The 17347-nt window shown below is 39.8% G+C and overlaps 1 protein-coding gene across 1 annotated transcript in view; it reads left to right on the forward strand.

Moving 5' to 3' along the window:
* LOC113169463 (zinc finger protein 236) overlaps positions 1-17347 on the forward strand; it is a 38869-nt gene that overhangs the window by 12111 nt on the left and 9411 nt on the right. The window contains exons 7-21 of the mRNA XM_026370861.1: positions 1586-1708; positions 2886-3059; positions 3616-3793; positions 4233-4505; positions 4880-5083; positions 5274-5406; positions 6946-7206; positions 7298-7530; positions 8375-8476; positions 10286-10428; positions 11034-11137; positions 12928-13079; positions 13602-13778; positions 14163-14463; positions 16860-16963. Coding sequence (XP_026226646.1) covers positions 1586-1708; positions 2886-3059; positions 3616-3793; positions 4233-4505; positions 4880-5083; positions 5274-5406; positions 6946-7206; positions 7298-7530; positions 8375-8476; positions 10286-10428; positions 11034-11137; positions 12928-13079; positions 13602-13778; positions 14163-14463; positions 16860-16963 — 2662 coding nt within the window. The remainder of the gene's footprint in view (positions 1-1585; positions 1709-2885; positions 3060-3615; positions 3794-4232; positions 4506-4879; positions 5084-5273; positions 5407-6945; positions 7207-7297; positions 7531-8374; positions 8477-10285; positions 10429-11033; positions 11138-12927; positions 13080-13601; positions 13779-14162; positions 14464-16859; positions 16964-17347) is intronic.

Consider the following 17347-nt stretch of genomic DNA (forward strand, 5'->3'; position numbering starts at 1 on the left):
TTTAAATATCAGTATAAATGACTAAAACCCTGCACCTCAGAAAGTGATGTACAGATTATTAAGTTTGAATGTGCAGTTATGTGCGCATATACTGTAGGTAGAACTAACAACTAGTACAGTCTCACATATTAACAAGCCCATTTTTTAATGTTTTATAGAAGTTAATAATAAAATACCAAGATTGTGGGTTTGGATTTTGTAGGATTTTTAGAGGCTCTAAAACCTTTTTCAGAACAATTATACTCAATGTATTTTCACCTGCAAATACAAAATATCAAACTTTCAGTTCTTCCAGATCACCCGACACGACAGCCGACTGAAAATGATACAAACTTAACTGATTTCTGAACTTTAATTAGCATGTCTCTAAGCAATTTACATGACGTATTTAAAGATATCTTAACCTGGTTTTGCACTCTCAGTTATTATTTTATGACTGTTAACTGTGAAATTATGCATTATCACCACAGAGACTGTGGACTGGAGTTTAAAGTTTTCAAACTTTCTTTTCTTTAAAGTAAGAAAAGAAAAGAAAACTGTTTCCAAACTTCCTACTTCCTTTATTATTAAAACCCACTAAACTTGGTGCCTCCAGTTTCTAAAAAATATAATATAAATATTCTTTTTCATTCACTCACATTTGCTACATCCATCAAATATGCTTTCAGCCTCTTAATGACATCAGAACGTCACCTCAAACATTGTCTCTGGTTCTTGTCGTCTTCTTCAGCTTCTGTTTCCTAAGAACCTGATTTTTGTCTTGAACTTATCATCATGCCATCTCTGCCTTCACCCTCTTCTCTGCCTCCTCACATGACGTCTATTCTGTTTCTTCCCCACTTCTTTCGCACTTCCTTCCTCTCACTTCAGGAATGCCACTTCACTGAAAACACACATCTTGGGGAGCATAAGAAGCATCACTCCTCCTGTGTCCTTCCATCATTACTCGCCACATACCTATTCTTGTGATGCTGATAGCCCCTCATTGGACCTCTTTCATATGTCCTCACACGTTCATAAACGTACTTCAGATGCATCCTGTCTTGATGACTCGGGGTTCAGCTACCTCACTTCACAAACACTCTCCACTTAGTGCCTAAACAACTCCTGTGCACTGATCGTCCACTTCACCTGCAGTTTGTCCCTCATGGAAAAGACAAAGTTACATTTGATTTGTTTTTAGAGATTTTCCTTCACTTAACGTCCCAGTTTTTATTTTTTACATTTTTTAAACACCACTTAATTGTTTTTTTTTTTTTGTACGCACCTGCTGTCATTAAGTTATAGACGTCTTTTAGTGATTTGATTTTTCATCACAGACAACAGAACCCAGTCAAATGTCCATGTTCCTGCTGTGTGTGTCTGCCAACATCCCCAGAGAGACAAACTGCATCATTTTACAATATATCATCCTGTCCACAAGTTAACACTTATCATGCAGTGCGCACAGTGTATGCAGTATTATGCTTTAATAAGAACAAATAGTGAGTATTCACAACTTTCCAAAATGTTTACAGTTAATGGTAATGGTATGTACAGCAGACAGGCATAAAGTCTTGTTTGTGTTGTTTATGCTCTCTTACAGACTAAAGGGGTACCACTGTTCCCGTGCATGGACTGTAGCTGTGTATTTAAGAAGCTGGGCAGTCTGAATGCCCACATCAGCAAGATGCACATCTCTGTGATTGAGGTGCCCTCCGGCACTCCGGTAAGAAATTCATCCTGTAGACCCAGATGGATAGGATTATTGTGATATACTACAGTTGTTGCCACCCAGTTAGTTGCGACTGGCTGTATTTGCAATCACACAGAGAAAGATATAAATATTTCTTTCTTCAGTTGTAAGAAGGAAGTCGCAATAAATTAGTTGAAGAGAAAATGTAAAAAATGGAAATGTTTATTTTCCCTTTTCAATGAAACAGGGACCGGCACAGAGAAACAAGTTACTGAAGGTATACAATAGAAAAACAAACTAACAATAATTGCTATATTTATGCGAAGCAAGTATAGTGACATGATAGTTGGTAGCTTTTATGGCATCCCATGGTAATATTAGTGCTTGTGTTTGTCAAACACATTAAATCTTTTTTCAAAGAGAATATTGCTGTTGAAAATTATTCATCTTTCTCTTTAGAGAAAACAATGCTGGTTATTTATTTTTTTTTCCCATTTGGCATGTTAGTACGTCCACCGTGCCACAAACGTCCCATTTCCAGAAACTCTAAAAGCTTAAGCTTCATTTACACTGAAAAGCACCACTCCTCTCTAATTTTATGCTGTTCTACCATAAAGCAATCAAGCATATCTTCTGCCAAATTTGACCAAGCATTGATTCTGAAACAACAGCAGTTAGTCTGCCAGTCTTCTCACTGATGTTTCCCCTTGTCTACAGCAACGCTAATAATGTGTCAGCATTATCTGGTGATTAGAGTGTAATTAATTACTAATTATTATAAGCAGCTTAGTGCCAAAGAGTTGCCGACTACGAATGCACACACAGGTCTGTATATGTAAAATTAACCAGTGTATGTATTTACTTCCAGCTGTTTTAGCCTGGTCTCTGCACCATACACAGCATGGAAACTTTTGTCTAGCTGTCATACTTTCTACTTTTAGAATGATTATTATTATTTAATTTATGTAATGTGCTATTTGGTATGCATGATATATTAAAGTTTCAATGATTCAGACATAAGCAATCACTAATTAACATTCTGTTCAATAATACCAATGCTTTGGTAATTTTCCGCTTCGCAGAACTCCTAAGATAAATTAGCCTGCTTTCAAATTACGGCCTGTCCTGATTTTGCGAATGGCCCTTTGTCCCCTTGGTCCCTGTCTTCTGTCTCTCTGTCTTCCCCCCTTCTCCTTCCATTCTCCCATAGGAGGCAGAGCAGACAGGTCAGGCTCCTGGGGGGCCAGAGGGGGGCGAAGGGGTGACAGATGTCATACAGCAACTTCTAGAGCTGTCTGAGCAGGTCAGTGGAGAGGCGACCCAGCCCCAGCCTCCTGAGCCAGCTATTGCCATGGAAACTGCCATTAACCAGGACATCCTGCAGGTGAGTGAAGGACGTTCCCCCACACCCAAATGTCTTAGATGATCAGAACAAAACCCAGGTCTCCAGACGCTGACTGTGAACCACATGCTTCAAACATAATAAAAAAAAAGGAGGAAACAAAAACTCACTTGGAAACGTCATCTTGTTTCGTACCATGTGTGTGAAATGCATACAGTTAGACACAGCTGCGCACACACACACACACACACACACACACACACACACAGAGAACCGTGTTTAAATGGACCTCTGAAGATCCTGACAAGCAGCGAGAATACATCTGGGCACAGAAACCACATGAAACGCTCTGTCAGGATCACTGATCGCGCATCAAATGGCAGGATTTGTCAGAGTGGTACAAACATGATCCATCCGAGGGAAAAGATGAATTTACACCAGCAGATTTTAGAGATGAGAATTGCTGGAGAGTTAACTAAATCTCCTGGTTTTGGATGCAATAGGATGTACGCTTTGGCACATAGTTTTGTCTGTTTACATGAAGAATGGTTTGTTTTAGATTTAAGATGTGTGGCACATTTCTGTTGTGTTTCTACAGCAAGCTCTGGAGAACAGTGGCCTAAGTGTGGTCCAGCCGCAGAGTGACTCTGCATCCAGAGATACGCAGAACCAGACCACTGACGGTGCCACTGTGGAAAATAAGAAGGTACACGGTCCTGACAAACTGACCAGGGAGAAGAAAAGGAGCATTATCAAGAAACCTATACAAATGCCAGGTAAGGAGTAAATTCTGACATGTGAGTTGAGTTGTTTTACTCCTTGTGAGGTTCAGCAAGGTCAATCCTCTTCTGGATAACCAAAATGTTCCGTCTTGAATGTGCCCAGGGGTTTGTCATCTCAGGGTTATTATGCATCTCAAGCTAATTACAGTAGCTGTTGTGTTACCGCAGGTGTGAGCACTTGATCGTGATTAGGCCACAACAGTCACGTGAGGGGGGGTTGAAACCTTGATACAAGATTGGGGATGTTTGTGAAATAGTTTCGATCTCAGCTTCTGAATGGTTACTCCTCAATACAAGTAGAAAAAGATAATTTCTTAACTAGAAAATGGCGCTTCTGTGCTTGATTTAAATAAAAAAATATTCTTTCTTTTTATTTTTTATGTTCGAAACATTATTAGAAACTCTAGATCCTTCTTAACTTCCCCTTTTCTAGGCTCCATCAGGGAGGAGAACGGTGTTCGCTGGCACGGTTGCCCATACTGCTCCAAGGAGTTCAAGAAACCCAGCGACCTTGTTCGCCACATCCGCATCCACACGCACGAGAAGCCTTTCAAGTGCAAACAGTGCTTCAGAGCTTTTGCTGTCAAAAGCACCCTCACGGCACATATGAAAACTCACACGGGTATCAAAGCCTTTGAGTGTCAGTGCTGTTTGAAGTGCTTTTCCACTTCTGGCAGCATGAAGGTACACATGCGGCTGCATACAGGTGAGAAGCAGGTCCACTTCATGAAAGGGTTAAATAAAAAGAACATTTAAGCATTTACTACTTTACTTTATCTTCTTATGCCTTATGTCACGTCATGTCTCCTCTTAATTAAAAGGCTTTGTAACCTTTTGTAGCCAAACATTTAATAAATTTATAAGCTTCCTTTTTTAGTTTATGTGTGAATTTTATATTATTTGTTTCGATTTGGCGTAGGGATAGTACCTCTTGAATTCTTAGATGTATTTTGCGTCATTCCAAGCTGATTTTTTGTTTATGTTTCAGTGTTTATTTCACAGCAAATATGCCACAGTCAGTCTAATTCTGTACATAATAATCCTGCAGAAGTGCTGTTTTTTCCCTTTTTTTTCCTATAGGTGTACGTCCTTTTCCCTGCCCTCACTGTGACAAGATCTTTCGTACATCAGGCCACAGAAAAACACACATTGCTTCTCACTTCAAAAGCTTGCAGCAGAAGAAGCACAAATTTCCGCGGAAAGCCAACAAAGCCAAAGTGTCAAAAAGTAACCTACCTCTGCCTGATATCCCTCTGCAAGAACCCATCCTCATCACTGACTTTGGTAAGAGCACATCTTGACAGGCTCATATGTGTACTCTTTGGATGGTAGTCTGTATTTGTTTCTTTTCTGATTGGAGTGGAATACATTGTTTAGTGGTTTTCATGCCAGTGTTTCTTCACATGCTCTGTGTTTCTGCACAAATGAGATGTTTTTTCACATGGAGGTCCACTTGTCCCTGTTCACTTAACAGGCCTCATCCCATCCCAGAATCCTCGCCTGGCTTTCCAACAGTACCTGGAGGTGGTGGGCAATGATCGGCCTTATAAGTGCCAGTTCTGTAGTAAGGCCTACAAAAAGTCGAGTCATCTGAAACAGCATGTCAGGTAAAGCTGATTTATAGCAGTTGTTTAGATAAGTACCGGCCATGAAGTGTTTTAAACATATACTACTGTTAAAGTTTGTTAGAAAGTCCTTTTTACATTAAAATGTACAGTCAGATCAAAAAGTATTTGAACAGTAACACATGTGCAAATAGTTATGCCCTTCTCCAGCTAAAACTCCTACTTGATGTTTTGGCCAAGAGAATAAAAGTTTACACTTAAGGTGCCCTTTTCCTCTGGTATTTTACAGAAAATTGATTTGCCCGTACAATAGGGAGATTAATGGCGTCTTCAAGAGAACAGATCAGCTAATACCATAAATCTTCCCTAAATGGTTCTTTTAAATTTAGGCTATATAATCATGTAATACAGCTACAGTGAATAATGTTCATCTTGGTAAGATTGCTTTAGCTTAGGATTTAAGCTCATTCACACACAGTTGAGAAAAAAGAGGAGAAGAGAGGAAACAGAGCAAGGAAAATTAAGACATGTTGACACAGGTGATATATTTGGTTTGCATGGTTTTGAGAGTACCAAAGGGAGGGGATATTAAATAAATGCAAGGGTGGAAAGGCTGGAGGGAAAGTATAGTAGTTTGTAGGTAGACAGAGGAAAAACAACTGGGTTATACTGAGAGACCCATCGTTTCCCATTAAAGTGAACAACCTATGGTTTTATACTTATCCCCATTCTAACTCTAATATTGTATTAAATGACCCTTGAGAGAAATATAATACTTATTATATATAATACTGTTATCACATGTAAACTCTGGACAGCATAGAGGAGAATCACGTCCAAATATTGTGCAGAGTTGTGCCCACACATGCAACACGCAACTGGAGTTTGTCAGATACTCTCACATGGGGGGAAACTCCAGCTTTCAGTGTAGGCCTGAGGTGCTTGTGTAGAGAGTGCAGGAGGCATGACATGAGATCACATATTGACATGATCCAGGCTTTGGGTAATGCACACCTGGGTAATGTCATAATATGTTTAGGGTTCTAGTGCATGTTGGAAAGCAGCTTGAAACTAACTTTAAAATTCCCCCCCTCTGTCAGTCATGCATAAACCAGCACACTGCAACAGCAATGCTAGGAATGATAAGTAGCGTATCAGTCAGCTGCTCTGATCTATGTATCTCTGTTGAATTTTCAAGCCTGCATTATGACAGACTTCCAGCATCTGTCTTTATTTCCATATCGAGAGGTTAATCTAAATAATGAAGCTGTCATCTGTGCTGTGCCTTTAGACGGTTACCACTTTTCTATTCATCTTACTTGTTGGCAGATTTAGATTAATAGCTTGTATTTGAAACGCAGGATCCATATCTAGCACCAGTGACAGTGGCCTTGATTCGCTGTTGAACCTGGATCTGCAACTCTGCAAAAAAGACACCAGCAATTTTAATCAAAGTTGCCCAACTACGAAACTGTCATGGCAGTTCACACCAAACTGTGCACAGTAACTTTCTTATATGGTAACCGTGCTATTGCTTTGTACTTTGTTTATAGTTTAAAATCTATCCTTTTACCATCACAGGTCCCATACAGGAGAAAGACCCTACAAGTGTGTGCAATGCAGTCGGGGTTTTGCGTCCTCTGGAGTGCTCAAAGCTCACATCAGGACACACTCAGGGCTAAAAGCATATAAATGTCTGATGTGCGACACAACGTTCACTACTAGTGGCAGCCTGCGACGCCACATGACCACCCACAGTGATCTGCGGCCTTACATGTGCCCTTACTGCCAAAAGACCTTCAAGTCTTCTCCCAACTGCAGGAAGCACATGAAGACGCATAGGTTTGGGCTTTGTCAGTGCATGTTTATGTGCTTAAGAGAATTATTACACAGTGATATCATTTTTGTCCTGTTGCTCTTTCCCCTTTCTTAGGTATGAACTGGCCCAGCAGCTGCAGCCCCAGACAACAGAAGACCCCTTAGAAACGGCCACTGTGGCCCATGAAATGCAGGTGGAAATAGAGGGAGACTCCCTCCAGCAGCCACCTGCCTCTTCAGCAGAGCAGCAGAGCATGCTGGGACTGGGCCAGACGGAAGTTGTGCATGGAGGTCAACAAGTGACACTGGAGGCGCCTCTCACTGACCAACCACTAGTACAAGGAGAAGGTAGGAACAGCTTAATGCATGTTAACTGTGTCACTGGATTCTTTGTGCAAACAGGAACAAACTGTAGAACTACATTAATACATTACCTGCAGTGGAGCTTCAGCACATCTTGGGGAAGCCCTGTCACGAGAATCAGTACCTGGTGTCGGAAAATAGAGGTCAGCCCTGTCCATGAGGCTCGTTTTGTTGCTGGTTTAGAATAGGCTGAACTTCCTCAGTCTTAAAATGCATGTCCTGTGGTCAGGTTAACTACTCTTGAACTCAGATATCGATATTTGATGACATTTTAATAGTGTATAGAGTGCCGTTTACCCTGCATACAAAGGAAGTAGTTTTAAAATTTGAAAGAGGAGCTAGGTCCATAGAATGGAGTATTTTCATTTTCAAAATCACCATCACCTGCATCATTTACCAAGACACTATTTTCCTTTATTCCTTTTTTCTTATTTATTTTTTGTGGTGACTCAGTGTTTAGTCTGTAATATTTGAACTCTATTGTTTCACATTTTGAAAAATGCATTTCCGACCCTGTATTGTTTACATCTCCTCAGTTTGCATGATCGTGCAGGGCAAGCTATAGTTTACATGAGTCATGATTTCTACACCCAAGACAATGTTTACATAATGCAGTGTTGTGAAGTGACCTGAAGGACACCGAGTGCACAACGACTGACTAGAAAGATTAGAACAATAACAATCGTAATCAGCTGTTGAAGTACATTTTGAGGAGCTCAACAACATGCGGAAGAGTGAAACGCCCTTAATCAACATGCCTTTCATTATGAGTATTTACAGTAAAACAGACTAATCTGTTGAATTACTTCACATCTCTTTCCGTTCACAGACTCTTATGTGAATACCCAACATGCTTTACCTCAGAATATCAGCCAGTTTGAGACACCAGCACTCCCTCAGCCTGCCTTTGACCAGCAAGCTCTAACTCAAGGTATGAACACGTGCTTTCTTTGTAAAGCATGGAGATATGCTGTCAACCTGTGCATGCATGTAGGTGCGATTTATATATTGCATGACAAAAAAAGTGGAAAACGTGCACATATTGTTTTCAGAATTAAAAGTGTATAGTTCCAGTAATTATCCTCCAGTTTCTTCTGCTTCAGTAGTTAATTGATTGTGCACACGTTGGCCTAGAGCTAAGAGATTAGTAATGAATTCTCTCACTTCAGCCTTTGAAGTAAAATAAGCTAAAATATTAATGATGGAATAAACATTAGATTTATCAGCCTGTCAAAGGGGATGGTGGTTGTACTCCCACAACAGACATAGCAGTTTGCCATCCCTACCTCTCTATTGTATAACTCTTAATCCAGTGCTGTCAAACATATGGTTGCTGCTTTACTCCCACCACCTAACTCACTAACTTCCCTCCATGCCATCTGACTGTTGATGCCAGCCTGGATTGTGTGTAATCAAAACAGTGGACTTTGGGCAGCTTGGTAAACTGACAATAAACATATGTGGGGCAGATGCACCTTTTTCATTCCCTCTGGAGAGGTTGTATCCTTTTTATCTGACCAGGACACACACACACAGTTTTATCATTTTAGGGATGAGGCCATATGGCTTGATGGAGTGTCATCAAATTTTCACGGGTAAAAGTTTGATGTCTGGACAAGAGGATCACCTAATGTTATTTTAAGCTCCAGCACACTGTTTTCATGGTTAGAGCATTATTATTGAGTTGTAGAGCTACAGCTTATGATGCTGATCCTTGGGGGCTTCTGGCAGGTATCCTGTATTGTTTTCTTGTTTTTGCTCACAGCACAACCATCATCTCACTTATCTCAGAGTATCATTTTGTAAACTGTGGCAGTTCCAAGTTTACAAGTGCATGTGCTCCTTTTAGTTTGAGTGTCACATGCTTGGCCTGCAGCAAAATGGCCCCGGAGTCAACCCAATTATACAACTAACATTTTCATTAATCCCTTTCCTATCATTGCTAGTGACTCTATTACATAAACATAGAATTACATAGAACAAGAAACTGGATATAAAACAGAAGAGAAACATTTGTTAAGTTTCTTACTGACCTTAAATTACTTTAGTTTCCTTAAAAAGAGCATTAACATTTTCTGACCAGTTCAATTTCACACTCCAAGGGTCATCAATAAATTTCCCCAGATAGCCCGGTAACAAACACGAGCAATAACAGTCTCAAAGCTGTACATCATCTGACACATTTGTGCTGCACACTGTAATTTCTGCTCATCTGTAATTAGTGTAACAAGTCAGACAGTTTCAGTGAGTGATGATGTTGTACTTCAGTAATTCAGAATCAATAAAAGTTGGCCTTCCTGCTTGTAGTTCTTTGCTATTATGTTGCTGTCTCACACAGAACTTGGATAAACACAAGCACATGCACCTAGATTTCATAGTTTGTGATTATTACTCTTGCTGAGAGGAAGATTTGGGCTTATTTTACTTATCAGCTGTATTTGTGCTGAGTTGTAAATCGACTTTAGCTCTCAAATACTGTGGCATCACATTTCTTACTTCTTTGTTTTACCTCTGTTTAGCTCTTTGCTAAGTTTATTTTTTGCCTTGGAAGCCAAATTATTGTATCTAGCCTTTATACAGGTCTAATTGCCAAAAAACGGTTGAGTGGTTATTCAGTGGAAAATGAAATATCCATTTCATTTTTAAACTCTGTGTAGAGCCATTGTTGCCACCAGGCAGTGCTAGTACCTTCCAATCTAATCAACATCTCAAGAGCCTGAATATGCTGTGCTTCCTCCAGGCTTCACCATCACTGAATCCAGCTACAATCAGCCCCAGTTCTCAACGGTCCAGCAGCTGCAGGATTCCAGCACCCTGGAGTCTCAGGCCCTGTCCTCCAGCTACCACCCCCCAAATCTGCTCCATGTTCCCAGTGCTGAAGTGGTGAGTGTTCAGTCCCTTAACCCCTAACTCCATTCACCTGACCTTCATTTGTTATTTTTAATATATTCACAGAAATATTTTTAGTGAACAGTATTTAATACTGATTTCAGTCCAGTGGATTATTAATTATGTCCTGAACTTGTACCTCAGGGTCTCCTTAATAAAGTAGCTGCATATATTTGCATATTGATACATGCATATCGTACATGAATTAGCCCTTTTGATATTATAATGAAAGTACAGTGCAGTGTAACATCATGTAGATAGAAAATACCGTAGATGTAAAAGTTTGCTTGATTAATGAACTGGCCTAATCAGAGACTATGTAGAACAGTAGATAGCTTGGTCTGTAAATTAGTCCCAGGTATAGTTTAGTTTAGACCCTGTAAGAATGTAGAGAAGGTATAAAACATTACACAACTGGTGAATTAGACACTAATATAATAATATAGTGTTTTATTTGTGTTTACTCCCTATACCACTCGTGTCTCTCCTTGAAGCAGAGAAGCTGCCAGCCAAAAATATACACCTCCTAGCACCTCTCAGTAGTTACTCTGTCTGTACTATGATCAGTGTGTTTTGTTGATTTGTTATTGCTTATCTAGACAAATGGGCTCCTTCAGCAGAGCAGTCAGAGTGAGCTTCAGCTGGCCACTGAGACACAGGACTACCAGGATGACAGTGAGGACAACTCCAAGAGAGCATACAGGTCTGTGTCCATAGGACTACTTAAATTCCAGCTACAGTAGTGGAAGTTAAGGCTACCACTTAAGTTACCCATCTCTCCATTTGCCATCTGTTCTATTTTCTCTGTTCCCCAAAAGCAATATCTGCTGTCCATCTTTGCAGATCTTCAGGTCTCTTCAATGATTAAGTCTCACATGTTACTGGACTATTCAAGGACATTCATTTTTCCAGAACTACTGTTCGCCTCTTGTGATGGCTGAGCAACTTGTGTTGGTCTGTCCATATTTATGTTTAGGCTGTGTTCGTCACCCCTTCTATCCACTCCACTTATCAAGTCTCCTCCTGGTAATGGACACAGTATTAATCATTCAGTGAACAGAACCTGGTTTTCACCAAAGCACATGGGATTGAGGCCAAAGAGTTCAATTCATGCCCCATCAAACGAAAAAATATGCTCTCAGAGTATTTTCCAGAGGATTTTAGGAAACTACTGTTAACCCAGTAGTGGCTCCTGTCTAGCCATACCAACATTTAGGGCTGATTGCACTACAGCATTCAGGCTGATGAGCAGTGGTGCAGAGATGGTTTTTCTGCTTGATAGGTTCTGCTATCTCAGGACAGAAACTCCTGTTACTCTCTGTCTTTTCTCTTACTCAGCTTCTTGTCCAAAGCCGCTCTTCCCAGATTATTGTGATTGGTTTGTCATATTGTATGTCAAAAGGATAATGAGAGTTACTTGGCCTTGATTGGTCAACATGATAAGTACTTAATTAATTGGCTAAGCGGGTAATAAAAACTGAGACTTCCGCTGGTTTGCTAAACTGTACTTTGTTTCCCCATGTTGCACTGTTTCCAGTGTGTCTGTGGGCTCTATAAAACAGGAATAAATGTCTTTTCAGGGCTTAAAGAAGATTAACGATACACACCATCATAAAGACAGAGCCAGGGGAAGTACAAGGGCTTGTTTACAGCATTCACACTGACTGTCTTTTATTACTTTCGCTATTTTTATTAGCAGTATCTTTCATTTTAAACTTTTCCCCAGATAAGAGAAGGGAGAACAGTTTTTATCAGAAATGTCAGGCATTTCCTCACTGTGTTATAGTCACCTCCACATACCTCAGACGTATCAAAACATTCTCGGTATATTACTTACTATTGTAAAAGCTAGAAACGGGGTGTGAAGAACATATGGTATGTATCTCAGAAAGATTTGAAGCTCAGAATTCCAGCCACCCTCTTTCTCTCCTCTAACACTGCTGGCTCGTTTCCTTTCTTCGCTCACTTTGGATGCGATGATCCCATTTTTCACCCTGCCCCTCCGCTCCTCAGACTTGTCCCACTGCGGCAGAAGAGGAAGAGAAACGTTTTCAATTAAAGTTAATTGAGAAAAGGAGAAAAAGGAAAGCAGCATGTAAATAAGCACACAGTACCGAATAGAGTGAATGTAATTTCTGCTGCATTATATTTGTGAATGACGTTCACTTTGGGTTTGTTTGTGCTTATGACAAATCCTGTTGGATGTGCACATTTATCAATCATCATGCGTTCTTTAGGGTTTTAGATCTTAAAGGCTTTAAAATAAGGGGAGGGGGGTTAGATTGACATTACATAGTCCTTAGAGCAGTTTTCTTTCAACATTATGAAGCAAACATTATAAACAGATGATCTTCTGATGATTTAATGTTCGTTTTGTCCCATTGAAAACAGAGTCCATCACCGGCCCAATCTGCTGCACCATGTGCCTGGTATAGATTGTGTACAGTTCACAACGTCAGTTCATCTGGTAAATAGCAGCATTTCTTTCCACAGGTGCAATTGGTGTAGCAAAGGCTTCAAAAAGTCAAGCCATCTGAAGCAGCATGTCCGCTCCCACACAGGGGAGAAGCCATACAGATGTCAACTCTGTGGACGAGCCTTTGTTTCAGCTGGAGTGCTGAAGTCCCACCTCAACACACACACCGGTGAGTTTGCATTGCAGCTATAGCTCAGAAATCTCCAAATGTTCTTACTAAATTAATTACATTTGCCCGCACTTGATTAAATGTATCAAATTCTATTGTATTTATGCTGCAATATTTAAAGGATTCAATTCCATTGGGTGCATTGTGATTTGAATTAAAACATTTTATTACCTTATCTCCCACACCCTGTTCCTGCAATTTATTCTCACCATGATTACAAATTAAAAAGTTTTAGTTAAAACTTGCAGGGGCTGTTACATCATTGCTTCCCACTATCAACCATCCCTGTGCCCTCTGCAATTAAAAATGTCTGAAACAGTGACAGAAGAAAACCCCTTATTTCCCATATAGAAACAAAAAAGGTTGTTAAAAACTTAAATTGTCCATATGATGCTGGAAAGATATCCAGTTTTATCATATCTAGTTCTCATTTGAAGGTGTTCTTACATTAATGTGATGTACTAAAATTCCCTAAATGGTATGAACTTCCTGACACCTGCTTATCCTCTCGCTCACTAACAGGAATGAAGCCCTTTAAGTGTAACATTTGTGACGCCTCATTCACCACTAATGGCAGCCTGAACCGACACATGATTATCCACATCAAGTCTTTCAAATGCTCAATGTGCGACGAAAGCTTCAGGACCAGCCTGCTGTTTAAAAAGCACATGAGGAAAGAGCACGCTGTGGAGGATCAAAGTAAGGACACCTACTGTACATACATTTGGATGTTTGATTACATATCAGCTATGTACTGTGTCATTAAAATCATCATTAAAAGTTTGTTGCACCTCGGTAGTTAGAAAGATGTTCAAAAAGTTGGAAATTACAAACAACATTTCTAAGAATAAGAGGATAAGAGCAAACAGAGGAACTTAATGGTAGTGATCAGCATGGGGCAGATTGATTTCTGTCTTCTGTGAAATAAGATTTCAATTAATGTGTGTGGATGTGATTTCCTGCTGCTGTTTGTATTTATACTCACATTGAAAATGCCTCAATTTAGATGCATTTTCCCTCACTTTTAGCTACCATCAAGTGTAGCCCAGAAACGTGTAACAACGCTAAGTGCTGTTATCACAGTTATAGGTCTGGAGAGTCAAGATGTTGAGGAAGAGGAGGATGAAGAGGAAGGTGAGCACAAATCATCAAAGAGGAGGGGTTTGGAGATCATCACGTTCACTGAGGAGCAGGCGGCCGAGCTAGCAAAGGATCCCGGGGAAGAAGCCTCGGTGTCGGAACGGATCCTCGCCCAGTCAGCGGCTGAGAGGGATCGGATCAGCGAGATCAAAGACAAGGCCGTTGAGCTGGAAACAGAGCCCAAGTTCGCAAACTGTTGCAGTTACTGCCCCAAGAGCTTCAAAAAGCCCAGTGACCTTGTCAGGTAATAATATTGTGCCCGTTTATAGACATATCAGTTTAATCAGAGGAGCAGATTTGTTGTCATGTACAAGGAATTTGTGTTGGTGATTTGGTACAAAAGCCAGTTCCAGAAAAAGGAAAGGAAAAAAGCATGGCAAAAGTAAATACAGACAGTATTGAGGTATGCCCCTTAAACTTGGAATGTAAAAAGTAGCACTACAAGAGTTGCATTAAAGCAACACATCAGGTAGTAGTCGGGGAAAGTTTGTGTCAGTGGGGAACCTGGGCCTTGTTGATGAGGCGGTCCTGATGGAGCACAGCATCGTGCCTAAAGGGTGTTAGGAGTCGAATATAGTATTTAGTGTATGCCTTAGGGCCCTGAAGGCATACGTGTCCTGGAGCAATGGCAGATTTCAGCCAATCACCCTCTAGGCTGATGAAATGCTACTCTGTGGTCTGCTCTTGTCCTTGGCGCTGGAGGCAGCTCACCAAATGTGTCAGGATGGATGGTAGTATAGAAGTGCACAGTTATTGACTTTGGCAGGTTGAACTTGATCAGCTGCCACAAGAAGTACATCCTCTGCTACACCTTCTTTGTTGTTGGGCTCCAGGACAGCCTCCATCTATATACAGATTTATCACCTTCCGAGATGAGGGTGGTAGTGTCTGCAGTCTTGACAAGCCTGACAGACTGAAGGAATTTTTTTATTCAGTTTTTTTGTAAAATACTTGTACTTTTAGTCGGGCAGTTGTATGCGCATTTCACTGCATATCATACTGTATATTGCTGCCAATGTGACAAATAAAATTTGAATTTGAATTTGAATTTGAAAGAGTAGAAGAAGAACACAGCCTAGGGAGCCAGTGCTGAATCTTAGGACTTCACCTGCTGCTTCCTGTCAGTCAGGAAGTCTGTGATCCAATGTGACACTACACGAGTAAACAACACTGATGTCTGATTGCTTTAAGAAAAATTACAATATAATTTTTTTTAACTTTCTGATTTCTAATAATATTTTCCTATACTTATTTTCTAAATTGGGCCTTATTTTCATAATTGTGGCTGTTCAGTATAGACGGATCTGGCAGCTGATTTACATGTTGTGTTCCTAAGCGCCGCTGCCATTATTGCAGTGCCACATTTTAGCTATGCACATTTAAAATGACAGTGACAGCAGATGTTTGGGTTGTTCATGGTCGGCAGTCACACCCTCTGACCGATGAAGGTACTAATAATTCAGTCTCAAAGCACTCGTCTAAAATTAATTATGACTCAGGCTTTGGGAAAATAATCACATACATCAACATAGTGCTTCTGTCTAGAGAGAGAACGTTTCAAACTGTCTATTAAAGCTGGTCTAAATTTCATTTTTATCATAAGCTTAATATTAGGGTTTGTATTGGTCTTTGATAATTACATTTTCAACATATTACAAGGTAATAACTTAAGTCATATCCTTTACAGACAATGCAATGTGCCGTGCTTACTTGCATCTACAATTCACATTTGTTATTAGAGAGCAGTGTGAAACTGAAACATCTGGATTATGTTCTAGAAAATCTCATCGACATTTGTAACAGCGTGTCCTGTGACTCACTGCACATGTTAAAGCTTTTTTGTAATGGTATAACATTATTCATTCAATATTTAAATTTTCGAGCAGCTTTCAAACCCAAGTACCCGTGCTGTTGTCCTTGTAGATTTCATAAATGGGATCTACAGTAGAGTTTTTTGCAAATAGTTTGCATGTTCCACTGCTTGCCAGTTTGGGTTTCCTCTTAGCTTTTTCCCACACAAGCATAGTTGAACTTTTTATTACTCTACTGAAATAATGCACATTTCCTTCTCTACTAACAGCAAATTACAGGTTAGTACTTAGTACTAACTGGAATTGACTGATGCAGTTACATGTCACACCTTTTGATTAAAAAGGAAAATAACTGATTGAGTGTTGATAAAGAATGCACAGGAGGATCCTATTTCCTCATTATGTCTTTATAACGTCTAGAAAGTTTCTTCTTAGCATGAAAACATTTTAGGGACAGATTATTTTTGCAGTAGAAATACATTTGATTTCTCTAAAGAAGCTGGTGAAGCTGTCACTTCTTTTTTTTTTTTTTTTTTTTAATTTGGATTTTCCTAAACAACTCAGATATTCACCAGTGAACCACATTTATTATTTAAGTTTTCATACTTGGACTCAGAGTGCATTTGCAATTTCTTAGAAGCTCAGATGCTGTAACAACATCATTGATATCTAAAACCATGAGGTGGAAGAGTACTCCTCGATATTAACAAGCAATCGCTGACAAGGCTGTGCATTGCACTGTCTGTTTCCATTATTTCAATCATTTGATTTTTCCATGCAGAGATATTAAAGAAGGACTTCTCATCCGTTAATTTGCTTCCACGTCTAGGCATATTAGGATCCATACTGGAGAACGGCCCTACAAGTGTGATGAATGTGGGAAGAGTTTTACAGTGAAATCTACTCTGGACTGCCATGTGAAGACACATACAGGTTAGAGGCCTTTCACTACAATGTCTTGTATTAGTTAGGTTAACGGTGATGTTTTGCTTTCTTACAGGGTTCTTACTGGTTACAGAAGTTTTATGTGATATGATTCAGGGTATATCTAAATTGGAGATTGAATTTTCTCTTTCTCTTTTAACTTTGTTTCCCTGTATAAAACTGTGTTTTTGCTAAGTTAAACTAACCGGCTGCTTGTAGCATCGTGTTTCGACTGCAGTTGCCAACCTGAGCATGTTTAAAACTTATTAACTGTTATGGAAGAAGAAAAAGTAAAATTTAGTAACACCTTAAGGCTTCCTGACCTGATTGAAGAATCTTTGGAGCTGATGTTATAATTTCAAAGCTGCTTGATATTTGCAATAATCAGGACAG

The sequence above is a fragment of the Anabas testudineus genome, chromosome 16 (genome assembly GCF_900324465.2).
Source record: "Anabas testudineus chromosome 16, fAnaTes1.2, whole genome shotgun sequence".
In the NCBI taxonomy this organism is placed as follows: domain Eukaryota; kingdom Metazoa; phylum Chordata; class Actinopteri; order Anabantiformes; family Anabantidae; genus Anabas; species Anabas testudineus.